We start from the raw sequence: 27,772 nt of genomic DNA, 5'->3' as shown, positions 1-27,772 counted from the left end.
CCTGTAATAAGTGCACTGTAAGTTGCTTTGGATAAAAGCGTCTGCCAAATCCATAAATGTAAATGTAGTTTTCAAACGCTCCATCAGGGGTCACTGTTAACCACGGACAGAATTTCCATCCACAACACACCCACTCACAGTGTTTTAAAAATACATCTACCTATTTTTACAGCTTTATGGAGCTCTATTTGTAATCTGAACATCCTCTTTATGCACAAGCTCCTTGACAGTCATCTGAAAACCCATTAATTTTAACATGACACAGCAGAATTGCTGCACTGTCATGACGTAAGTGGGTTCGTGGCCTGTTCTTTGTTTACACTAAAGAGGTTTCTACTGAAATGCTCTTTACTGCAGCAGGATTGGTTGTGTTTTAGTTCTTGAGAATTGAGGACTGTAAAGTTTCAGCCTCCTCTCCCGCCAGAGAGTGCTGGAGCAGGGCATTATGGGAAATGGTGTACAGTGCTCTGTTTGGTGCTTTGCAGTCTCTCTCTTTCATTTAAACCTCAGTTTGAGTCAAATAATTCCATCTAGTGGAGCCTCAATTTATTTCACTTTACGACACTATCTTAAGACATCAAAATCAAAGTTTTGTGGCTTATAGTCCGTTACTTTTAGCGTTGTAGCCATCTACACGCTGGTGTACTCCAAAATATGATGATGCTTTAGCAGAAAAACTTGACTTTTCTGTCTTTTTTTTTCCAGGTTAACAGACCAGAAATACAGTATTAATGACTCATCTTGCACTCACAGGCGTTGTCCAATCAAATGCTCTCTAGATAGACAAAGTCCCTCCTCCTAATACTACCTGCCTCCGATTAGCATAAGCAAGTAGCAAATAATGTGATGAAAATGAAAGTTCTGTTCTGTTCTATTTTGTTTTGATTGGTTTAATTCTATTTTTTATTATTATATTATGTACAGTTCAGGTCTATGTTTTTTATTCTATTTTATTCTATGACTATTTCATATGGATTAGTTCTATTCTGTTTGGTCTTTCTAGTTCTATTCTATTTTTATATTTGGTTTTATTCTTTTCTGTTCCATCTTCTATTTTGGTCTTTTTGGTTCTATTCTATTCTATATCATTCTATTCATTATGGTTATATTCTATTTGTTTCAGATGTATTCAATTTTGGTATGTTTGGTTCTATTCTACTCTATTCTGTATGGTTGAGTTCTATTTTATTTTGGTATGTTTTATTCTGTTCTATACTATTCAGTTCAGTTCTATTCCATTTTGATCTATTCTATTCCATATGTTACTATTCTGTTTGGTTAAGTTTTATTCTATTTTGGACTATTCTATTCTATTCTATTCTATTCGCCTTATTTTCTAACCCTGAAAAGAAGTCAGAGTTGGTCATTTGGTCAACTTTATATAAATCTATTATTTTTGGTTCTATTCTATATGATTCCATTGTATTTGATTCAGTTCTATAAAATTTGGGTCTTCCTGGTTCTATTCTATTCTATTTTATATGGTTGATTTCTATTCCATTTTGGTCTGTCCTGTTCTATTCTATTCTATTCTATTCTATTCTATTCTATCAAGCTCTAATCTACTGTATTTCAGTGTGTTTGGTTGTATTCTATTCTGTTTGATGCAGTTTTATAAAATTTTTGTTTGTTTGGTTGTATTCTATTCTATTTATGTTGAGTTATATTCTATTTTGGTCTGTTCTACTCTATTCTATACTATTTGGTTCAGTTCTGTTTTATTTTGGTCTATTCTATTCGCCTTTTTCTAACCCTGAAAATAGTTGGTCATTTGGTCTATTATATATAATTCTATTCTATATTATTATATTGTATTTGATTCAGTTCTATTAAATTGTGGTCTTTCTGGTGCTGTTCTATTCTATTTTATGTGGTTGAGTTCCATTTTATTTTGGTCTGTCCTAATCTATTCTATTCGGATCTAATCTATTTTGGTCTGTTTGGTTTTATTCTATTCTAATGGTAGAGTTCATTTTTATTTTTGTCTGTTCTTTTCTATTCTATTCTATACTATTCAGTTCATCTTTATTCTATTTTGATCTATTCTATTCTATTAGCCTTCTTTTCTAACCCTGAAAAGAAGTCAGAGTTGGTTATTAGGTCTATTGTACATAACTCTATTCTAGAGTTATAAAATAGAGTTGGGTCTATTTTATATGATTCGATTCTATTTGATTCAGTTATATTACATTTTAGTCTTTCTAGTTCTATTAAATTCTATTTATATGGCTGAGTTCTATTCTATTTTGGGTTGTTCTGTTCTATTCTATTCTATTAAGCTCTAATCTATTTTGGTCTGTTTGTTTCTATTCTATTCAGTTCGGTTCTGTTCTATTCTATTCTATTCCATTTTAGAAGCCTTCTTTTCTAACCCTGAGTCAGAGTTGGTGATTGTTCTCTTTTTGAAAGTCTTCTGAAACCCCAGATACACTTTTAAACCAACTCAACACAAACCCGTGCCAAAGAACCATGATATTTCAGACAGAGTGGAAATCTTCCTGAAAAATTCTCATGCTATTATGCAAATGGAGTTGGCAGATCGTATAATCCAAATGCTTCCTGTGCAGGGAGAACTCAGCTGCCTGTGTGTTGCTGCTGTATCATAGTATGACCAAACTGAATCTCTTTTTCATTTAGTGGGTGTATGCATATATGTGTAGATGTATGTGTGTGTTCAGTGATTCCCTTTAGGGCAAGATTTCACTATTTAAGGCACTGTTTGAAGTGATACTCATTCCCATTTAAATAATCCACATGCAATTTAAATCAGAGCTGCTGCCAGCCGTTATATTGTCTTAACCTGCCTAGAGAATTGTATTTGTGTCTGTGTGTGGTTTTGTGTGTCTCTACTGTATGTGATCTTTATAAAACAGTTTAGGCATACTCTAAACATGTACACAAGAAGTGTGCAAGTGCTGACATGAATGCTTGGCCAACTCATTGGAAGCATGCAGTCCCGTTGTACATAATTAACATTCTTACCTCAATACTCAAAGAGGCGATATGGTTAACTTTATAATGTCTGTGCCATTAAATCAGAGTTAGCAAGCTAAAAACATTTACATTTACATTTAGTAAATTAGCAGACGCTTTTATCCAAAGTGACTTACAAATGAAGAACATAGAAAGTAATTTGTCATACAAAAGTCAACAATATCCGCAGTACTGCACTACCAAGTTCACAAAGTGGCAGTATTAGTATAGAGGCTAGCGCAGAAGAAAGAGACTATTTTTATAATAATAAGTGCAATTAGTTTGGATTGGTTAAGTGCTCATTTGTGGAACAGATGTGTTTTCAGCTGGTTTTTGAACATGTCGACAGTTTAACTAACAAATTTGCTCAGCAAGATTCTCTTCAACTTGTTGCTCCACCATGACAGCAGTTGACCTGAAAGTGAAATCTGACTGCCACTATAGCGCCCCTTGTGGCAACGCTGAGAATACATGTACAAGCTTTGTTATGAATTTGACATATTTCAGAATGCAAAGACACATGAAATGGAGTCTGCATAGCTGCATAGGGATGGCTCCGGATGTTGACTATAACGATTAATCGTTCGACTAGATTATTTAGACTTTTTGGAATTTTTATTTTAGCTTTAACATTTTTAGCGGTTTCTCTATTTAAACATTCAGACAGACGTCTTTACATTTCATCGTTTCTTGCACCATTTTTTTTTTTCAGTGTCTTGCACCATGTTCCATGTTCATTGTGTCTCAACTTCTGCATTATGTTCTATTCTGTTGTGTTCGGTTTTGCTGTTTTTGAAAGCAAGATCAGTGTGTGGTGGACAAACACTTAAATCAGACAATTATACAGGGTTTTCTTAACACCAACTAGTTGACAAGTCGCTCAGACAACCCACAGACAGTGTTCATTTACACAGTTTCTTATTTTAGTCAACTTTTTCTTTTGACAAAACTTTCCTTTAAATTTTGTCAACGTTTCATCATGCCATGTTCATGAATTTTTATCAATTTTACTCTGACTAAAACGGCGTACAATTTTAGTCGACAAAAATAACATTTAGACAACAATAATGTGCAAAATAACAATATACTAAATGATACATACCAAAACATATCCCAAAAATATACCAAATTGTAACAGACAAAACTTTAACAAAATATTCAAATATTTTGAAAAATGTATACACTATCTTTTTAAAAACATGAAACAAACATATACAAGAATAAAATGTTTAATACATGTGGCAAGGAAGAGGGAGGGGCTGGATGACGCACGCCCGGTCCCTAATCAGGCTAATCAAGCCCGTGAGAGGGATAAAGGCGGCCTGAGGTGGCAGTTCGGGAGAGAGAGAGCTACAGGCAGCTGCCCTGTTATGTACATTGTCAAGCCGGTTCTCACCTCCTCCTTTCCCTTTTACCCCATTACATTGGTGCTGAAACCCGGGAAGGAGGAGGGATGCGCTGTAGTAGAGTCCTCGCCACTACCATCCACCCCAAAGGAGCAGCTGCGGCCATCCGCCTGGGGACTGAGGAGTCCGGCCACCTGAATGCGGAGGAACAACCGCCGCTGCCAGGGGCAGAGGAGACCCCTACCAGCCGCTAAAACATGGCGGGGTCAAAGATAAGACCGCCGTCCGCGAGCGTGGAGGAGCTCACTGCCGACCGCCTGGAGCAGGAGAACCGCTGCTAGGGGTGGAGGAGACCCCTACCATCCACCAAAACATGGCGGGGCGTTCCTTCCGCCAGGGGCCGGAGGACTGCCTCCGATCCACCCGGGAAGGAGCGGCTGTCATCCACTAGAGGGTGGAGGAGTGACCGAGGACCAGGCTACGGCGTATCAGAGAACCGGCGAGTAATTTTTTTTTATTCTCTCTCCTCTCTCTCTCCCACTCTCGCTCTGTGTTGGCATTTCCCTCTCTTTTTTTTGGTTCTTTCTCCCTCCCCTTGTCTCCCTCCCAGTCCCGAGAAGGTGGGGAAGACCTGCCAGCAGACGGGGCCAGAAGGAGAAGCAAAGGAGAGAGGAGTGTGGCAAGGAGAAGGGTGGGGCCGGGCCATGATGACGCACGCCCGGCCCTTAATCAGGTTAATCAAGCCCAAGAGAGGGATAAAGGCAGCCAGAGGCAGCAGTTCGGGAGAGAGAGCGCTACAGGCAGCTGCCTGTATGTGTGTGCGTGTGTTATATGTCTTTTGCTTTAAGTTAATCATTAAACTATTATTTATATTGTCAAGCCAGTTCTCATCTCCTCCTTTCTCTTTAACCCATTACAATACAGTAGGCTCTGCAAGATTAAACAACATGAGAAAACTGTCCTGCAAACCTCAGTTCCTGAAATAAAAGCATATAATGAATTTACTGCAGTATTAGTTTTTTTTTTAGAAGTTACTCTGCTGTGTATTCCTCACATTTTGACAGTTTAGGATATTGTGTTATATGTTGCGCATATTCACAATGCAAGTTAGGCATCCTGACTAGCACGTACAGTATCTTAGTTCAAGTTTACCTGTTCATTCTCTTCATTGTCTGTGCAGATGTAAGTTGTAATACTGTATATAGGATGCATTTGAGTGATGTAATTAACCCCTGAATAAAGTTCATTGTACAGCAGGAAAATCCCCAACATACTATGACTGGATTATTTGAATCAGTTCTTTCTAGATTTTTCTTTCTTTAAAAAAATTAATAAATAAACAGTGTTAGTGCATTGTTAATATCTTGCAATTTAATGTTTGTCTCGTCATATTTTCGTCAACAGTATGTTTCAATTAAAACTGGTGGAATATTTTTATCTTGTCTTCATGATCGTTTACAAAATCAAAAAACCCTTCGTCATGAACATTTTCGTCAGTCATTTCGGTGATGAGGTTAACACTAGTCAATTATGAAAATATGTAATTTTGCACCCAATCATGTAATTCTGTGCTGTGTTTCAGGCATTAGTTATTTGTGTGTATGTTTCAGGTTGTGTGTGTGAGGTTTATACATGTGTTGTTATATTGACTGTGTACAGGGACAAAGAACAGGTGGATGATGGGATACCTGGGGGTTTCCCTTCTGTTTGTTCCATGTTTAGATGTCACAGAAAAATCACACACAGATAGCACAGTGTGTTCACACGGAAACACACACAAATAAGGTAATAAACATCACGCAACTAACACATGTTCTTAGTGAAAGATCATATGGATTATAGAATTAAAGCTGCAGTTTGAAACATCACACACACATACGCACAAACTTCGCCACAATGTAATTAAAACTGAATGCCTGCAGGGTATATTCTATATATAGAGCACTGTGCTCCAATTGCCACGTGATATAGATTCTCAAACTTCCCACTTGCACGAGACTCCACGAGCTGAAAAGTATTTAAAATAATGGCCAACTCCCTCTTCTGCACTCTATCAGATCGCTGCGTTAATCTGTATCTAATGGTGTTATCGTCTGAAGTAATACGCATATGAATATGCACAGAAATCCATGCGCTTCAAATACATTATCCATCTCATAAATGAACTGGGAATCATCCAAAGAAGAGGAATTACTCACATAGGCATTTGGCTTTTCTAACTACACTGAGAATTCTGAACTAGGCCAGGGTGATATAGCAAAAAAGATCAATTTAAATGTAAATTAAATAATTATATATATATATATATATACACATACACCGATCAGCCACAACATTGAAACTACCTGGCTAATATTGTGTAGGTCCCCATCGTACCGCCAAAAGAGCGCTAATCCGCATCTCTGAATAGCATTCTGAGATTATATTCTTCTCACCAAAATTGTACAGAGTGGTTATCTGAGTTACCGTAGACATTGTCAGTTCGAACCAGTCTGGTCATTCTCTGTTGACCTCTCTCATCAACAAGGCGTTTCCATCCACAGAACTGCCGCTCACTGGATGTTTTTTTTGTTTTTGGCACCATTCTGAATTCTAGAGACTTCTGTGCTTGAAAATCCCAGGAGATCAGCAGTTACAGAAATACTCAAAAAAAGAAAAACCAGCCCGTCTGGCACCAACAATCATGCCATGGTCCAAATCACTCAGATCACATTTTTCCCCATTCTGATGGTTGATGTGAACATTAACTGAAGCTCCTGACCCGTATCTGCATGATTTTATGAACTGCACTGCTGCCACATGATTGTCTGATTAGATAATCGCATGGTTGATTGTTGGTGCCAGACGGGCTGGTTTGAGTATTTCTGTAACTGCTGATCTCCTGGGATTTTAACACACAACAGTCACTAGAATTTACTAAGAATCGTGCAAAAAAACAAAAAAACATCCAGTGAGCGGCATTTCTGTGGATGGAAACGCCTTGTTGATGAGAGAGGTCAACAGAGAATGGCCAGACTGGTCTGAACTGACAAAGTCTTCGGTAACTCAGATAACCGCTCTGTACAATTGTGGTGAGAAGAATATCATCTCAGAATGCTATTCAGAGATGCGGGTTGGCGCTGTTTTGGCGGCACGAGGGGGACCTACACAATATTAGGCAGGTGTTTTTTTTTGGTTTAGTTTTTTATAATTTTTATCCTTTTTTCTCCCAATTTGGAATGCCCAATTCCACTACTTATTAGGTACTTGTGGTGGCGCGGTTACTCACCTCAATCCGGGTGGCAGAGGACACGTCTCATTTGCCTCCGCTTCTGAGACCATCAATCTGCGCATCTTATCACGTGGCTCGTTGTGTATGATACTGCGGAGACTCACAGCACATGGAGGCTCATGCTACTCTCTGCAGTCCACACACACAACTTACCACGCGCCCCATTGAGAGCGAGAACCACTGATCACAACCATCTATTTTAAAATAATCACGGCATGTTTTCGACAATGATTTTCACTTAATGAACATAATTAAGAATGACATTCAATCATTTTAATTTATGTGCAACAATAAAAACAATTCAAATTAATAAACAGAAATCTTTAGCTACATGTAATTTTACTAAAATATTGAAATATAAAATTATGTAAATGTTATAATAATGTAATATTTATAATAATAATTATAACAATTCATTTTATTGTACTTTTAAATTTTATATATTATCTTATTTATTATTATTATTATTATTATTACATTTTTATTTTCATTAATTCATGGTAGCTGACAGGTTGAACTGATTCATGGAAATTAACTAGTCCTTTTGCTATTGAATTTTAAATCAGAGAACCTATTATAATATCATATAAAATGTCTTATCACTCTAATTCTCAGCAAGCTGCGATATGGAAGGACTGCAAAACTAATATAATGACTCAGTCTTTAGGAAACATAATAAAAGAACATACAAAGAACATTTAAATTACAGAGAATTTGCGATGTTGCTTAATTTGATATTGCCAGTAAAACCTTTGCAAATATTCTGTGAATATTCAGTATACTGCCCAACTCTATGCTGATCACATGAAGTAAAAACCACAGGTTATACAGAAGCTCTTAGTAATCAAAGCCAGATATTCAAATGCAAATAACTCATAAAGCCCTTCAGTTAAAATCACTCTCAGGATAAATGTGATTACTGTTACTTATATTCTGAAGGGTGCAAAGGGAGCAAGAGTTTAAATTGCACAGGAACTGTACGTTTTTCTTTAAGTATTCATGGGTTGGGATTTGAAATTATGTTAATGCATTATTCAACACCTCAGTGAGAGTGAACAAAAGTCTTCACACAAGGACACTGGTCATTAATCTGATGCTGTTAGACTATAGAAGCGCTCCGTACAGTGTACTGTGAGTACACTAGACAACTTCAAGTCCTAAAGCATTTGACGTTTAGTCCCTCTAGATCGAGGCTCTCAAATACAAGCCTGGGAGCCACATTCTGCACATTTTATACGGCCCCCTTGATTTTGAGATCCATGCTCTAGATGCATGCAAGGCATGAAGCGTATGCTCACCGCATGTGTGTAAGAACTGTAGGTACTACTGTAGGTGCTGAAAGGCAGGGCCACGGTGGGGTTGAAGATGCCAAACTGGCCGACCATCTGTTGCATGCGCCGTATGGTTCTCTCTTTATCGGTATCAGCGAACTTTACCACCAAACTGGAAGAAGCTCCCTGTGTGACAGAAACAGATAGAGACAGTTGTTTATTTTGATGTCACATTTAAACATTTATACTGAAAATGATTATAGGGACTATTTACTACACTTTTGTAAATAATTTTTATCCTGGAGTCTTTTTACAATTTCAATCAAGGTTTTGTGTGCCACAGATAGTTGTAATTAATTTTTGTAACTTAGGGTTTTTGGTATTGTACTGTACTTTTAAAGAGAAAGTTCACTCAAAAATGAAAATTATGTCATCATTTTATAAACCCATATGACTTATTTTCTTTCGTGGAACACAAAAAGGATGTTAGACTAAAATGTTAACCTCAGTCACCATTTACTTTCATTATGCGCAAAAAATGCAATGAAAGTGAATGGTGACTGAGAGTAATATACTGCCAAACATCTCTTTTGTGATATTAATTTTATAACCTCATGCAACCCTGCGTACACATGCGTGAATGTTGTATTTTGGCTTCGCTATACGCAATGCATAATTTAATTTCATTTAAACCGACTGATCTCAGTTCAGGAGACTCTGTGCTATTGTAACGGTAGCCAGCTGGTATATGATAGCTGTGCAGTGTGTAAACCTCACTCTCATGGCCTTAAGAGATGCACTAGCGACCAAGGCTAGGGGCCATGGCTTTTATAGCCTCCTTGCAAGCGTGTCCGACACCCATGCCGGGGATCGGCGGTTCAAATCCCGCTCGGGGCAGATCAAGTAGGACCGGTGACACTATCAGTAAAGAGTTCAACTTTCAACTAATGGAGTCTTGTGACAAAACAACATGGCGGCGATCACAGCAGAGTTTGTCTTTGGGAGAAATGCCAACAAAACTACATCTGGTAAGAAACCTAATTAAGTTTTTACATTGAAACCCGTTTCAGTCAAAAAGATTAGTCTTTGGTTTCATCCGATATGCCATTTTTTAAATTTTAGCGATTTATTGCGAAACGCCATGCTGCTAAACACAATGCACACTAATGTGTACAATAGCACAAGGTTTTCATTAGAAATCCTTTATTTAAAAAAAAAAATGCTTTCAGAGGCTTTACAATTTTTTTGTATTTTAGGATGAAAATACGGTGCATTTCAAACTATTCTGAGACCAGTGCAGACAGACAGCACACTGGAGGTCAAGTCATTCACTAAATTGGGAGCAAGGGAACTGTGACGAGGCAGACGAGGAATGAGGATCTAAATGCAGCTTTAATGAAAAACAGGAGACCAGAGCAGATCAGGCGGACGGCCAGGAGACCAGGGAGACCAGAGCAGATCAGGCGGATGGCCAGGAGACCAGGGAGACCAGAGCAGATCAGGCGGATGGCCAGGAGACCAGGGAGACCAGAGCAGATCAGGCGTAAGGCCAGGAGATCAAGGAGACCAGAGCAGATCAGGCGGACGGCCAGGAGACCAGGGAGACCAGAGTAGATCAGGTGGACGGCCAGGAGACCAAGGAGACCAGAGCAGATCAGGCGGATGGCCAGGAGACCAGGGAGACCAAGGAGACGGGGTCAGGAGACCTGGAAGGCAGCCACAGGGCCGAGACAGGGTCAGGCGGCGGAGCCACTGTAAGAGGAGTCTCTGGGGGAGCGGGCGGAGCCGCTGGAGGAATAGTCTCTGGGGGAGCAGGCAGAGCCACTGGAGGAATAGTCTCTGGGGGAGCGGGCGGAGCCGGTGGAGGAATAGTCTCTGGGGGAGCGGGCGGAGCCGCTGGAGGAATAGTCTCTGGGGGAGCCGGCGGAGCCGCCGGAGGAATAGTCTCTGGGGGAGCGGGTGGAGCCGCCAGAGGAACAGTCTCTGGGGGAGCGGGCGGAGCCGCCGGAGGAACAGTCTCTGGGGGAGCAGGCAGAGCCGCCGGAGGAATAGTCTCTGGGGGAGCGGGCGGAGCCATGGATGACTCTGGGGGCGGAGCCATGGAAGGTGGAGCCATGGGAGGCTCAAGACAAAGAGTCCTGTATGAATGGGAAACAACCTCAGTGGTCGCGAACATGGGAAGAGACTTGGGAATGACCTCTGTGGTTGTGGGCATGAGCAGAGACTCAGAAATGACCTCCGTAGTCATGTACATGGGATGAGACTTGGGAACGACCTCTGTAGTCGTGGGCATGGGCAGAGACTCAGGAATGAAATCTGTGGTTGTGAGCATGGGCAGAGACTCGGTAACGAACTCCATGGTCGTGAACATGGGCAGAGACTCAGGAACGACCTCTGTGGTCGTGGGCATGGGCGGAGACACGGGAATGACCTCCGTGGTCGTGTACATGAGAAGAGACTTGGGAACGACCTCTGGGGTCGTGGGCATGAGCGAAGATTCGGGAACGACCTCTGTAGTCGTGGGCATGAGCGAAGACTCAGGAATGACCTCCGTGGTCATGAACATGGGCAGAGATTCAGGAATGACCTCTGTGGTCGTGGGCATTGGCGGAGACTCGGGAACGACCTCCGTGATTGTGTACACGGGAAGAGACTTGGGAACGACCTCTGTGGTCGTGGGCATGAGCGAAGACTCGGAAACAAACTCCGTGGTCGTGTACATGGGAAGAGACTTGGGAACAGAAACTTTTCTTCTCTTCCTCCTCCTCTGGATGGTTGAAGTTGGCAACGCTGGCTCTGTGACGGACGAGGCTGGCAACGCTGGCTCTGTGACGGACGAGGCTGGCAAAGCTGGCTCTGGAATGGACGAGGCGTGGGCGTTGGCTCATTGACTGTGGCAGGTGTGGGCCCTGGCTCGTTGACCGTGGCAGGCATGGGCGCAGACAATTGTCATCATGGACCTACGCACCGACATCAGTGGCAGATCATAAAACTTGGAGACAGGGGCTGTGGAAGGCTTCGAGACTGGGGCCGTGGAAGGCTTTGACAACGGGGCTGAAGACGCTGGTTTTGGCCCGGGGTTCCCGCCATAATCCTGTATAAATATGTATAAAGGGAACTGTATAAAGGGAACCGCAAAGTGAGGATCAGCCAGAGGCATCAGTTCCCTCAGTGTACTATTCAGACCGGCCCGGAAGAAAACCACCAGAGAGCAGTCTGGATAGTGCACTACATTTGCCAGCTCTAGAAACTCACGGACATGATCCTCAACTGGACGGTCCCCTTGCTGAAGGAGCAGAATTCTGATGGCCGCTAGATCCATTTCTGTGACGAGGCAGACGAGGAATGAGGATCTAAATGCAGCTTTAATGAAAAACAAAAGATGAACAAAGTAACTCAGAATAAAACGAAACAAAAACACAGGAAACCAGGCACAGAACATGACAACACATGTAAAGACTGACAAAGAGACCAGGGGAAAACAAATGCTTAAATACACAAGGGCAAAGAAGGGAACGAGGAACACCTGGGGAAAACAATCAGGGGAAAACCAATCATAAAATGAAACTACAAAAGGACTACAAACTAAAAGGAAACAGGAACTAAACAAGAATTTCAACATAAGTCAATACAAAAACAGGGAATATGTGACAGGAGCATCCTATAGCTTTCTACGCAGCTAAGTGCCTCAATCCAAACTTCCTACCAAAAGTTCAGTTTCAGGGTGCAGATGATGTTTGGACTACTCAACATGTTTGGCAGACATGGAACAATGATAATCAGTACATAGATTCAGAATTTCTAGTGTATAATTTTATTTTAACATGGTTGGCAGTGATTGTACGATGCAGGCCATTACTTGTATCAGAATTAATTAAGCTAATTTCTGATTGGTAAAATGCTTCAGCACTAGCTATCCCTTGTTTGTTTGACAGTGGAAAGAGAGAACACTGAGATTTTGTTGCCAAAGTAGAAAAAAAATACCCATAGTCAAATCAAGTCAAATAGTTTTTATTTGTATAGATTTTTATTTGTGCTTTTCCCAATACACAGGGACAGATTCACTAAACAGTTGTGACACTTTTACGTGTGATATTTCAGTGCAAATACCTGCGTCTTATTCTCTAACCACTCGCAATCACGTTTAGCGGGCCACTCAGCTCTGAAATTGCTCTGCGTCTTCAATATTTAAATGAAGTCATTGTCATTCCTTTCCTTGCAAACACGCCTCTTTTCTATGTAAATTAGTGTCATTAGAGATTGCGCTTCATTAAAAAAAAATCTGTGCAATTTGTCCTGTGCAATTTACATTGCGCTATTACCACCGAAAATAAAGTAGGCGGTAAAATAAATGTTATTTAAAAGAGATGTTTTTGAACATTTTCAACCAATCATTTCAGCAGTAATTAATCAAATAATCATCAAATGATGTTGAAGAGCGTTATAACCTGACATATATCCAGATGTGCACGTTCTGCATGTTTAAGAGATAATCCAGGTGTCTGGATCAAAGTGATGCTGTTCAGTTCCGGTGGGTCAAATACGGTGGTCTGCAGTATCCTTGGCTATACTGCGCTCAAAATCGGACCGCAAGATCAGAATTCAGTGTGCAAATTGCATTCAGCAGCGGTTTTGTGGCTGCGTTTGCACCATTGCCAGACCTGCATAATTCCTTTAGTGGGCACTAAACAAGCGCAGATAGCGCATGCAAAATAAATTCCACCTGTGGCAAATTAAATTGATTGGACATGATTTAATAATGCACACATCTGTCTATATAAGGTCTCACAGCTGAAAATGCATATCAGAGCAAAAACCAAGCCATGAGGTCAAAGGAACTGCCTGCAGAGCTCAGAGACAGGTTTGTGTAGAGGCACAGATCTGGGGAAGGCTACACATTTCTTTTGGCTGCATTGAAGGTTCAAGAGAGCACAGTGGCCTCCATAATTCTTAAATGGAAGAAGTTTGGAACAACTACAACATTTCCTAGAGCTGGCCGCATGGCCAAACTGAGCAATCGGGGGAGAAGGGCCTTGGAAAGGGAGGTGACCAAGAACCTGATGGTCACTCTGGTTGAGCTCCAGAGATCATGTGCACTGCAACTCCACCGATATGGGCTTTATTGCAGAGTAGCCAGATGGAAAAAGCCTCTCCTCAGTGCAAGACACATAAAAAAGCACCTAAAGGACTCTCAGACTGTGAGAAGCAAGATTCTCTGGTCTGATGAAATGAAGATTGAACTTGTCATGTCTGGAGGAAACCAGGCACCGCTCATCACCTGCGCAATACCATACCAACAGTGAAGCATGGTGGTGGTAGCATCATGCTGTGGGGGTGTTTTTCAGTAGCAGGGACTGGAGGACTGGTCAGGGTTGAAGGAAAGCTGAATGTAGCAAAATACAGAGATATCCTTAATGAAAACCTGGTCCAGAGCACTCAGGACCTCAGACTGGGCCGAGGGTTCACCTTCCAACAGGACAATGACCCTTAGCACACAGTCAAGACAACGCAAGAGTGGCTTAGGACCAACTCTGTGAATGTTCTTGAGTTGCCCAGACAGAGTCCGGACTTTAACCCAATCAAACATCTCTGGAGAGACCTGAAAATGGCTGTCCACCGACGGTCCCCATCCAACCTGACAGAGCTTGAGGGGATCTGCAGAGAAGAATGGCATAAAATCCCCAAATCCAGGTGTGCAAAGCTTGTTGCTTCATACCCAAAAAGACTTGAGGCTGGAATCGCTGCCAAAGGTGCTTCAACTAAGTACTGAGTTAAGGGTCTGAATACTTATGTCAATGTGATATTTCAGTTTTTTATTTGTAATAAATTTGCAAAGTTATAAAGAATCCGTTTTTTGCTTTGTCATTATGGGGTATGGAGTGTAGATTGATGTGAAAATAAATAATTTAAAGCATTTTAGCATAAGGCTGCAACATAACAAAATGTGAAAACAGTGAAGGGGTCTGAATACTTTCTGAATGCACTGTATGTGGACATCAAATTTTTAGGAAACCTATTTGTTCTAGATTTTTCTTTTTTTTTTTTTTTACAATAAACATATAACAAAATGCAATATAATATATGCAATTTCAAGATATCATATAGATGGAATACATAGAATTTGTACATTTTTAAAAACCTAAAATGTGGATAAAAATGATAAAAATGAATGATAAAATTACATTTGTAAATTAATATTTTCTTAGTGTACCAAGTTAGAAGGTCCCCCGTATAACTGACAGCATTAATTGAGAGAGAGAGAGAGAGAGAGAGAGAGAGAGAGAGAGAGAGAGAGAGAGAGAGAAAGAATTTCATATGTAAGGAAAATGGACATAATAAATTAAATATACCCAAATAAATTGGAATCAAATCGAAAGCTTGTGAATCAGAATCAAATCGGGAAATCTGTATCAATACCCAGTCCTACTTAAAACAACAGTTTGTCAACGGGGTTAGAAAAATGAACTTAATTCAAGATATATTCTCTATTAATATCCAAATTTTGTTTTTAAGTAAATTTATCTTGTTTTAAGGATCTCTCCATATTTTTACTGAAGAACAGGACAAAACTGATTTAAAAAAAAAAAAAATGCTGTGTATAGCAAAATCTATGTATATGACCAAGTCTTCATCTCTGTCACATGCTATTTCTCTTCCTTCCCTCTCTCCATCTCTCTCTTTTTCAATTTTGTGAACTTGCTCTCTTGGTGCTAATAAAAAGTGCAGTGTAATGTCTCTCTATCTCTCTCTCTCTCTCTCTCACACACACACACACACACACACACACACAGAGAGAGAGAGAGAGAGAGAGAGAGAGAGAGAGAGAGTCATTAGAAGGCTCTTGATGATTTACTGCACACTTGACCTTTTGTGTGCTGGGCCTCCCTAACCCGATAAACCAGCCCAGGATCGATCGGCCCTAAAGGTCACAATATTCCTTTCATCTCAGAGAGAGAGAGAGAGAGTGAGACCAAAGACCTGGAGCCCTACAAAGTAACTTTTAGGCAGCTTTTCAGCCATCTTGGGGGTAGCCCTAAGCAGCTAATTTGTAAAGGTGGGGGAAAACCTTTCCTTTTCAAATCACATTATTTTACCTCACAATACCGTATTGATATTCTAACGCCAAAGTCTTATTAGTTACATTTTTCACATTCATATTGTTTGGCACAAGAAAAAAAGACACTGAAAACCACAAGTATGTGAGAAGACTAAATATACTGCAGCATTATTTGTCTTCGACCAAAATGCAAACTCAAAATGAAATACGAAGTCTATAACTTGTCTACGTCTATAACTATACGTGTTAATTATGTATTTTAAGATGTCGTAAAATGCTACCTATGTAGGCAACTAAGTAGGTTTTGGAACAGAGGCTCTCTTTCTCTCTGCCTTCCAATTTCTCGTTTTCTCACTCATCCGTACTGTCGTATGTAAATGACTATAATTAATGGTATGAGAGAGTGCAAATGCAGAGTGTGTGTATGTATCTGTGTGTGTATGAGAGAGAGATAGCTTTGAACGTTACATTTGAAGATAATTACACTCAAGGATGGGTTGATCTCTAAACACACATTTACAGTCATCATCAGAAGCATTGCTCTATTTCTTGTCAGAGTCCTGTTTTCGCTTTATTTGATCATGTGTACCCCACTCTCCCTCCCTCCCTCCCTCTGTCTCTCTCTCATCCTGCTCTGAGGGGATAGAGAAATGCACCTCTTTATATGTCCTTTCAATGTGTGACAGAGGAATTATTCATCTGAGCTACAGAGAGAGAGAGAGATTATAGAAACATTTCTCTGCTTGTTTTAAGCAGAACGTCCAGCCTGACAGAGCAACACTGGCTCAACCAGTGGTATGAGTTTTTTTTTGTGGGGGGTAACGACCATTTGTTTGTTGTCTGTTGTGAGTTTATTGGAATCTGTTTGAAAACATCAGTCATTTTTGCAATTCCGTATGGTGCAGAAATGATAAACTTCAGCTTTAAGCATAAACCTCACTCAATTTTGCTTTTGGCACTCCAAATAAGGGAGCTTCATGAACAGTGTTTGCATTGGATCTGCATCTGATTGCTTATTGGACATTAAGGATGGGCGGTTCGATACTTAAGCATCAATACTTCCGATACTGATGTTGTATCAAGTAGGGATGTCCCGATGCCATTTTTTGAGAATGAGTCCGAGTAACGATTATTAAACCGCAGATGGCTGCTATTTAATTAAATAAATATCTATGTGGTCTGTACGTGCCTTGCGCTACAAAGTGAATTATCACTCTGCTCACTGTTATCTGCTACAAACAGAGCGTGTGGAGCTCATGATGGTGTTTTCCATGTATGAGACAATGAGCTCTAAAAGGTATGAGCAGCGAGCGTCAGCACAACACCAGCTCCACACATTCACTTTAAAGTGCACAGCACATGCAAACTATATACAGTTTTTATCTCATTAAATCGCAACCTTAGTGGTTAAATAATTTCACTAGGACATAATGTGATTTTATTTTGTTTTATTTTGCAGAATGTTTACGGAATGACATTCGTACGACAGATGGTATCGGTTTTCGGTATTGGAACATGTTTACGAGCACGAGTACAAGTACATGAGTGTGGTATCGGACCTGATTCCAGTACCAGTGTTGTATCGGGACATCCCGTATCAAGTATATATATTCTCACATAAAAATACTGATTCAAAAGTTTTTTTTTTAATGATGTTTTTTAGTTACCATGAAAATGAATGTATATCATAAACTTCAAAGTGGAAAACAATACTGAATACTGTAAAAAAATAAATAAAAATATTTAAGAACTTTCGGAAAACAGCTAAATGGCTTTTTTGTTGTTAATAAATGATCCCATTGTGAAAATTAACCATAGCTTTACTATAATAATATTGTAGTAACCATGACTGTACCCGTAACCATGACCGTAACCGTAGTTTTTTGGAAACCATTGTTTTTTTAATAAAATTATCAATGGTTTTACTACAGTAATGTTGTAGTATCCATAATATCCATATCCGTACAGTAAATCAGGCTTTATGCACCGCCTCGTGTCTATAGAGTTGAGAGAGGCAACGCGTGGAGAGCACGTATACACCAAGGTTAAAGGTACAATATGTAATATATTTACTGTACTAAAGCATAAAATTATCATAATATGTTATCAGAGATTTAGGAAACATGCTAAGTTGAAATACTGGTTTCTCCGATAACAATGCTACAGTCAGTATATTCTACTTTGAAGTGTCTGTTCTGAGCCAGAGTTTCTGTTTGTGTTTTGGCCTGTGTGATCCCGCCACCCCGGGTTGCCAGATTTGAAACAAGTTAGTGGGCAAACACAGCGCGCTGCAGCCATGAACACTGAATAACACTGAACACTGACAGAGTTATAAAAAATCCACATGAGCTGGTTTATAATTTGCAAACAACAAAAATATTGCAAACGTTTACATTAGCTGACCAACTTAGAGTTGAGAGCCATTGTCAGTATGCTCGTTCCTGTTGCGTGTCCTTAACCTGGCAACCTGAGTGAGCTTCGAGTCTCGGGAGGAGGGGGCGGGGGAGACAACTCTCTCCAATATTTTGAATTTGGACTGCAGTACCCATTTTAAACGCTTGATGTCAATGTTACATATTGCTCCTTTAATATCTTAAACTAAAACGAAAATGAAAACTAAATGTAAAAAAGCATTTTCGTAAGCTGAAATAAAAAAAAAACAATAACATAATTGGAAAAACTGAAACTAAACTAAAATAAAAATGAACTGAAATAAAAATAATATTGAATAAGATTTCGTTTTCGTTTTTGTTGCAGTGTTTTTTAATCTTTAAACCCGCCATTACCGTAACATGAAGATATCACTAAACGGCGATAATAGATGGCCTGACCTCACTGCATCAGCAACAGAGCGAGAATCACTTTCTTACATCATGAAGAGAGGCAAAGGTCTTTCACTCATTCTGTCTTACCCTGTCAATCTTTGATTTGTTTTACATTTAATATAGAACCGGTAAAGACTTTGGTTTGAAGTTCAGCAGGGCTCGACATAAACGCTGGTCCGGGACAAGTTTTTTGAATGTCAGTAACGAAAAAATAACGTGTGCTCTGAGAACGCTCGTTATGTGGATACATGCCTGACCACCAAACTGCCCATCTTGGTGAGGTATTCATGTAAGCTCAGAGAGTGATGTATAAAGGGAACGTAAACAGTGGGGGAAAAGAAGATTTGTATCAAAGCATCAGACTCGTAAGTGTTAATGTAACCTAATAGACCTGCCGAAGTCTAGTGTGTTGTTAATATTAATCAAACAACTATAATAAGAAAACACTCGCTGTTCTTGGCTGGACAATTTTATTAGCTTTGAAAAGTATTAATGTAGTATACATTATACAGTGAAGACCAATAGTAGTTCTGCTCTATGTAGCATTTCATTCTGAATGCATTAATTGAATACTTGATACTTCTGTTAAAAACATTTAAAGCTGTTAACAAAAGCACTGTTTTCTTAATTTTGTATTTTCTATTTTAACCATTTCTATTCATTGCTGTATTGTTATTTTACTATTGACTGTTTAGTAGTCTTGAATAATTACTTGAGTAAAATTTTTACATAAATTAGTTAGTGTGATTACTAAGCTGGTATCAAGAATTGTCAAGTATCACTAACAACTACTAATATTTTGGTGTTGTGTCAATGTATATACATTGTGCATGGTAGACCTTGCTGCAATAACATGAAAAAGTAGATCTCATTCCATAGATGTGTGAGCACCCCTGCTGTAAATTATGGAGATGGAGGCTTTCCTTTGACTACCGTACGTGACATTATATTACTACCATACAGTATGACAATAGCCTCCTTCCCTACACAGCACAGTTTACATTTCTGTCCTGGAGAATTGAGTTGATTACCTAGCTGTACTATTAGCATGGCCGTTTCTAAACATTTGGGGGCCCTAAGTGAAATCCTACTTGAAGGCTCCCCACAATAATATTATTTATAAATTGGACATTGGAGAGTCCAGCCTCAGTATACAACCCACATTACACAAATACCCGTTTTCTCCAATCTCCAATATCCCTTAATATAAATACTAAAACTAAAATAAAAACTAAACCAAAACTAACAGTTAACTAATGAACAAATCTAAAACTAAACTAAATTTGAGTGAAAAATTGAAAATGAAATAAAATGAAAATAAAAACTTAATTAAAAATTAAAAACTATTATATCCTTCGTATACACGTATGCTTACACAATCACTTAGCCAAGTGTCAGATAACTAGCACAAAGATTTAGAACTCAGCCCAGATTGAAGTGTCCTTCGGTTCGGATCTGGACCGGAGTCCCCCTATTGAGTACCCCTGATATAGAGATCTGTGGTTACCACTGTATAACCATAGTTTATTTTTGTAAGGTCAAACAAAACAGAAGTCTAATAATTTTACATTTTAGGCCTATAAATAAAAAAAATAAAAAAATAGTAAAATAATATTTAAAATGACCAATTATAACAATTTTAAAATCAGTTTAATAGAGGTATTGGTATGGGCCATATTGAACCTTAATAATAATTGGTATCGGATCGAAAAGAAAATAAGTGGCATTGCTCATCCCTATTGGACATTGGACTTTCAATTTATTTTTTTCCACCTGGAAGCCCAGTTACTCTATATGATGATTGGTCGAGCTCTCAAATGGGCAGGACTTCACAAGGAACGGCCAGTAATTGAAACAGTGATGTACGTGACTGAAAGCATATGAAACGTAAAATCAACACCTTTTATTTACATCTGATGAAACACATTTATTTCAGCTTTCATAATCGGATATTTTGCCTATTGACACTTTTAATTATTGCAAAAGCAGTTTGGAGCTTAGTTGATTATTGTTGTTAAGAAATTTCACTGAGTAGCAGTTTGAGCAGCTTTTGGGAGCAGCATTGCAGACACCAAAAACAATATTATGTGCTTACCCACTCTTCAAAAGCACCAGCCACCACTGTTTTGTGTGTGTGTGTACTTACTTAGCTATAGTTTGGGGATAAATTTGTCCCAGAAGTGAGCTAAATCAGACAAAATCTCCCTTTGGAGACATTTTGGGATGTCCAATTTTTTTTTTTTTTTTTATTTATTTGTTTCCCCATTCTAAAAATGCATACAATTTTCTGTTAGATTTAAGTTTAGGGTGGGGTTAGTCTATACAGTAGGTATTATAATTAGCTTATACAAAAACAATAAGTCTATGGTATGTCCCCATGTCAATAACACAAGTAAAAATGTAAGTGTGTGCATATGTGTTTGGTGTGTGTGTAGGTGTACTCACAGGCATGGTCTGGCTTCCATGTAGCCCGCTGATAGCTGACTGAGCTTCAGTGTGTGTTGAAAACTTTACAAAGGCACAACCTGCAAAACATACACACAAGATACACACACCAAAGAAAATAAATATTATGAGGAATAGCTGCAGTGGAGAGCTTTGTCTCTGGTGGATGCTACACTGGAGATGAGAGAGAAGGCGTAGACACACGCACACACACACACACACACACACACACACACACACACACACACACACACACACACACACACACACACACACAGACTCTTTTTTTCCCAATCATTCTTAAAATTTAGCCCCCATTTTCAAAAATGAAAATTCTACTAATCAGAGAATTGTCTATTAAAAACTTTTGATCCATTTAGTATTTTTCTTCTGTGTAACACAAAAAAAGTTATTTAGCTGAATGTCCAGACTGCTTTTTTCCATATAATGACAGTGGATGGTGACCAAGGCTGCCAAGCTCCAAAAAGGACAAACATTAGCACAGAAGTATTCCATAAGACTCATGCACTATATTCCAAAACAGTACTTTGTGTGACGAACAGACCAAAATTCACTACTCGATAAAAATCTTACAGCACGATGGGCTTTGCCAGATAACTCCTTTTGTGTTCCATAAAAAAATTAAGCATGTTTCGGATGACAACATCTTCATTTCATTTGCACAAAACACCAAAAGTACCATGAAAGTAGATGATAGAAGTATATTCCAAGTCTTCTGAAACCATACGATAGCTCTGTGAGAGGAACAGACCAAATTTTTTTATTATTAAATTTGTCCTTGCAATATTTAGATGGACATGGATATGAATGAGATTTGAGAGTTACAGTGGAAGGGAGGATTTTTAGTCATAAATTAATTACATTTGGGTCTGTTCCTCAAACAAAACTATTTCATGACTTCGGAAGACTCTGAACATAGCGGTCAGTGTGTATTTGGCCATTAATGCAAATAATAATATCATCCTGGACACTTAAGAGTATCATATAACCCATATGAAATCTACAATCCCATAAATTCTCTCATGAAGTACTGTTTTTAAACATCACAGAATATCAGTGTGGAAAGCATCAAATCTTCATAATTTCATGTCGAGTTCAAAATCTCATGTCATTTCTCTCTTTACACATTTCAAACAAGTTTGACCTCTGACATGTTTTAACACAGCTACGATCTGAGAGAGCTAACAGACCGAATTCCTGTAAGGACCGTGCCGAAGCTGCGATGGGATTTGTCAGGTGATAATGGCATCCTGCTGTGATGAGGGCTCACTCAGCACCCTCCAGAATGGATTCTGCCATGCTCACGTAGAGAACAGACAAAGTGTGTCAGCACAGCATCGGTTTGACGTGTTTTTGAATAGACTGACGAGGTGAAATCGAATTTGAAATAAAAGCACTTCTGACAGTGTTCAAGGTTGAATGCAGCTTTTTGTTGGTTTGTTTGTTTTGTTTTTGTCTTTGGTTTTTATGTGGAAGGTCACATTTCTTAAACTACTGAGAAGCGCTTTAAAATGCAGTTGCTGCAGTTTTCTATGTTTTTTTTATGATAGATGATGACTATAAATACTGAATCATTTCCATAGGGATTTCATTAAAAGAGTTGAACCAAACCAAAAAGCAGTTAAACAAACCAACCAGCTCCAAGGTGAATCACAACATTACAAACTTTGATTTGAAGCAAAAAAAAAAAAAAAAAAGTATTTGGAAATCACACAAAAGAACAAGGTACAAGACCCTAAGTATGAACTACAATCTCATGAAGCATTGCAAATGATGTAATTGAAATAAAAGTGATTGAAAAATATCAAAATATTAATTTAAAGTTGTTGATTTTAATATAGAGTCACTATATGTAAAGCATATCACTAAATATAAAAAAGATATACAAACATATAAGTAGTTTAAAGGGATAATTCACCCAAAAATGAAAATTCTCTCATTATTTTCGCACATATCATGCCATCCCAGATGTGTGACTTTCATTCTTCTGCTGTACATAAATTAAGATTTTTAGAAAATTATCTCAGCTCTGTAGGTCCATGCAAAGCAAGGGAATGTTGGCCAGAACTTTACGTTGGCCAGAAAGCATATAAATGCAGCATAAAAGTAATCCATAAGACTCCAACGGTTAAATCTATATCTTCTGAAGTCATAACTCTGAAAGTGGCATTTCTCTGTGCAGTCAGCGCCTCTTCTATGAGATGCGTGAATGTCCCGATCCAAGGGGGAGAGATTGAAACTGTACCCGGCTGTTGCACACTTTGTCACAGGGATGCTCGTCCCTCAAGCAGGCACGCTTGCTGCAGCTAGATTATAACATGATGGCTTGCGACTTATTGAATCATAATACAGTATATGCGTCACTGTGCATTTCTTATCGTGAAGAAAATTGGCAATACGCAGCTTTATTAATAAGAGAGAGTTTTTTTTTTGTTTTTTTTTTGTGAGTTAAAGATGGATTTAAGTGAACAGAAAGGTGAGAGAGTCTTCACCCCATTATATTCTGCAACAAAATACGTTTTTGATTTGTTTTTGTTTTGGCTTGTTTTCCAGTATAAATATCTAAAACTCCTTTAAAACAACGTACATTTACTTTAGCAGCTATACTAAAATAAATATTTTCATTTATTTATTTTTTTTATATGAGAATGTTGACTATAATATTAAAAATACAAATATTTTAAAATATCTAAAAATCCTTTAAAAAAAGATGCATTCACCTGAGAAGCAGCATATAAGATATTTAGAACAGATCTTGAATATAAGTATATTTTGTCTTTACTGCACTTGCAGAAGTATAACCAAGTGAAAAAATACACTTAAATACAAAATACACTTATATTTAAGATACATTCTCTTAAAGCAAGTCTAAATATCTTATGTGGTGCTTCTCAAGTAAATGTATTTTTAGACTATTTTAAATGGAAAACAAAACAAAACTTTTGATAATAGGATTTTTTGCAGTGAATTTTTTACTGAATTAAACTTAATACATTTTTTTCTTCTTTAATTCAGTGAATGTCATTTAGAGGTATTTTAAAAGATTATTATATCCGCTTTATTGTTAGTAAGCATGTTTAATACAACCTTTTAAGTCGGGGTACAAGCTGAATAGTCGGTTAAGAGCTAATGATTAATCGTTGCATTAATCGCCCAAATAGTCGAATAATCATTCTAATAATCGTTAGATTAGTCGATTATCAAAATAATTGCTAGTTGCAGGCCTAATACACATCTGGGATGGCATGAGTGAGTAAATGATGAGAGAATTTTCATTTTTGGGTGAACTATCCCTTTAAAGGTGTAGACTCGTTGTGTCATGGAAGTGGGCTGTCATTACAGAGATCTTTTGCTGCGTTTTTGTTACCGCGATTCTTTGTTTGGATTCTAGGAAAACATTTGATTGGACAAAAATCAGTGTCATCAATATTTTTGGTCAATCTTCTAGGAAGAGATATACTGCACATTTTAAAGGCTGTTAAATACTGTTTCAGCTAAATGTGAAAATTTGTCTATTTTAAGATGTAATGAATGCCACAAAACTCAATTTTTGATTTTACAGGCTTTTAAACAATTAAAGTTGGCCTGTGCTTTCAATGAACATAAAATAATTTGCACTTAGCCATTAGGCAGACGCTTATCCAAAGTGACTTACAAATGAGGAACATCACAACATTGTTTTGTCATATAAGAGCCAACAATATCTAATGTATTTCACTGCCAATAAATCAATATGTTCAACAAACCCCTACATAATGATTTTTTACATGTTTAGCTGACACTAATTGTGTGTATTCCTAAAGTAAAAAAATACATTAAAGTGGATCATCTTTACATAATGTGTCTTATATAACTACCATGTACTTAAGCATTTGATACAATGTACTTATTATGTACATACAGTACATGTTGTTGCATTCTGCAAACATTTAATGTACCTGCATTTAATTACATCTATTATTACACTGTTAACCTTACCCCTAACCCTAAACCTATCCGTACCTCAACCTCAGTAGCAGCAAATGTGAATCTTGAGAGAATTGTTAGTTACACAAAACGTACATTGTACTGTATGTATTTTTATGTTAGTACATATTTAAAGACACCTAATATAAAGTGAGATCATTAAGGTTTACTGTTTTAATAACTTTTATAACTAAACCCTAACTTTTTTATAAAATAATTACTTTTATATTTAGTAATAAGTTAGTTCAGTCAGCCTTTAAAATAGAATTTATCTGATACAATAAAAGTTGTTTTTACATTGAAGCAAGATGAAAGTAGGAACTAATCCTCACCTTTACTGTTTCCATCAGGGCCTCTTAATACTGTGCATTCTTCAATAACTCCATAGGGCTCAAAAAGGCGGTACACATCCTCTTCTGTCTGTTGTTTATTCAGCATCCCTACAAACAACTTCCTGTCCTCTGAAATACAAACACACACAAAGAAGCGAATACATAAAAAAGTTTTTTCCAAACATAAGAACAACTCTACGCTTGCATTCTGATCTGCATACTCTGTCCAGTTCTGATGCATATTACACACAGAAATGGGAAGAGTGGGCTAAAATCGCAAGCTCTAATCTGATCGGCTGGTTTTACGCAATTTCCGTGAGTGGGGGTGCACAGGTTTATATCAGTCCGCAGTGAAACAAAGATGTGTTTACAAGTTCCCAGACTGCTGCAATGAGGGTTTTTGCTTTAAGCAACTCAAGATTATTTTGATATTTTAAGCACTTCTGAAGAAAGTTCCAAGTATGTTGTATCAGTAAATGAGGGAAGGGGGGTCGTCTTGTTTATGCATTTGTCTGTTTCTCTCTCTCTCTCTACACACACACACACACACATGCACCGAGAGTCCTGATCTGACGCTGCAACAGACTTTATCATTTTTATGAGTCAAGGTCTGGTCTCTCCCTTCAGCACTGAGCTATATACAGCAACACACTCATGGCCAGATTGAGAGAGAGAGAGAGAGAGAGAGAGAGAGAGAGAGAGAGAGAGAGAGAGAGAGAGAAGAGAGATGGGGAGATGGATCTATATAAAGCATCTGTAAAAACGCCTTTGAGTGCTATACAAGGCCAAACCCTCCACACACACACTTACACACTTACTTTATGGCCTGATGGACGCAGTAAAGCCATCCTTCACTAACCACACCTCTGGGATGTGTTACAACTGTAAAGCTTTCACTTAACTGTAGCACACACACACACACACACACACACACACACACACACACACACACACACTACTCGACAGTAACCAACGTCTTGGACCCAAAGTATACTCTACATAAGTATGCAAATACAAATGCTACTAGCTACACAAGCTTGATTTCACATGTTGTTGCATTGTGAAATTTGTAATTGTTGAGTTGTTAGTTAACCGTAATTTGTGTGTGTGTGTAAAATTTACAATAAAAAACTTGTAGCTGGGGTTGCTAGAAATGCACTGTAAACATTAAACAAAACAGTGACCATGTTTTAAGCGTTACGAGATGTCAATTTATGATTATATATACAGTTCATAACTGTATGTATCATCAAATTATATAAGGTTAATTTAACATACTGCAACTACAAAAATCTGCTTTCAAATGAATTGATAGTAGCTATAGTACATTTACATTTATTCATTAAGCAGACGTTTTTATCCATAGCGACTTACAAATGAGGAATACAGCAGAAGTGATTCATCCTAAGAAGGCAGTAATATGAGATGTGCTGTACTAATACAAAGTTGGAACTTGCTCAGAGAAGCACAAGTAGAGAGGAATGTGAGAGAGAGTGGAAAAGAATGGATTGAGATTTTGGTTTTAAGAAGAAGAAAGAGTTTTTGCATTAGTAGCATTGGGTCAAGTGCTTGTGAAAGAGATTCATCTTTAGATGTTTCTTGAAGGTTGCTAGAGAATCAGCTGCTCAGGTGGGGCTTGGCAGGCTGTTCCCAGCGAGGAACAGTTCAAGTAAAAGTCCAGGAAAGTGATTTTGTGCCTTGGTGAGATGGCTCCATGAGGCACCACTCACCTGCTTATCGTAAGCTTCAAGAGGGCATACAATTATTTAAGCAGCGAGAGTAGATAAGGGGGTGTGTGAAGCCAGTGGTTGTTCAATAAGCGAGCATCAATGCTTTTAAATTTATGCAAACAACCATTGGCAGCCAGTGCAGATCAATGAAGAGAGGCGTGACATCAATAAAGACCAATCGTGCCACCGCGTTCTGGATCAATTGCAGAGGTTTGACTGTACATAGCCCTCACCCTCCGATCCAACAGGTCCCAGACATGCTCAATGGGATTGAGATCCGGGCTCTTCGCTGGCCATGGCAGAACACTGACATTCCTGTCTTGCAGGAAATCATGCACAGAACGAGCAGTATGGCTGGTGGCATCGTCATGCTGGAGGGTCATGTCAGGATGAGCCTGCAGGAAGGGTACCACATGAGGGAGGAGGATGTCTTCCCTGTAACGCACAGCGTTGAGATTGCCTGCAGTGACAATAAGCTCAGTCCAATGATGCTGTGACACACCACCCCAGACCATGACGGACACAGTACAGGCCT

The 27,772-nt window shown here is 38.6% G+C and overlaps 1 protein-coding gene across 1 annotated transcript in view; it reads right to left on the bottom strand.

The window, feature by feature from the left end:
- The window catches only part of LOC127443193 (CUGBP Elav-like family member 5), a 239,602-nt gene that overhangs the window by 37,508 nt on the left and 174,322 nt on the right, over nucleotides 1–27,772 (bottom strand). Inside the window, exons 4-6 of the mRNA XM_051701782.1 lie at nucleotides 25,508–25,636; nucleotides 21,189–21,268; nucleotides 8,889–9,047 (exon numbers count right to left, since the gene is read on the bottom strand). Of these exons, the coding sequence (XP_051557742.1) occupies nucleotides 8,889–9,047; nucleotides 21,189–21,268; nucleotides 25,508–25,636 (368 nt within the window). The remainder of the gene's footprint in view (nucleotides 1–8,888; nucleotides 9,048–21,188; nucleotides 21,269–25,507; nucleotides 25,637–27,772) is intronic.

Source organism: Myxocyprinus asiaticus, chromosome 6, assembly GCF_019703515.2.
Source record: "Myxocyprinus asiaticus isolate MX2 ecotype Aquarium Trade chromosome 6, UBuf_Myxa_2, whole genome shotgun sequence".
In the NCBI taxonomy this organism is placed as follows: domain Eukaryota; kingdom Metazoa; phylum Chordata; class Actinopteri; order Cypriniformes; family Catostomidae; genus Myxocyprinus; species Myxocyprinus asiaticus.
The sequence above is the reverse complement of the archived record's forward strand: the minus strand, read 5'-3'. Positions and strand labels throughout refer to the sequence as shown.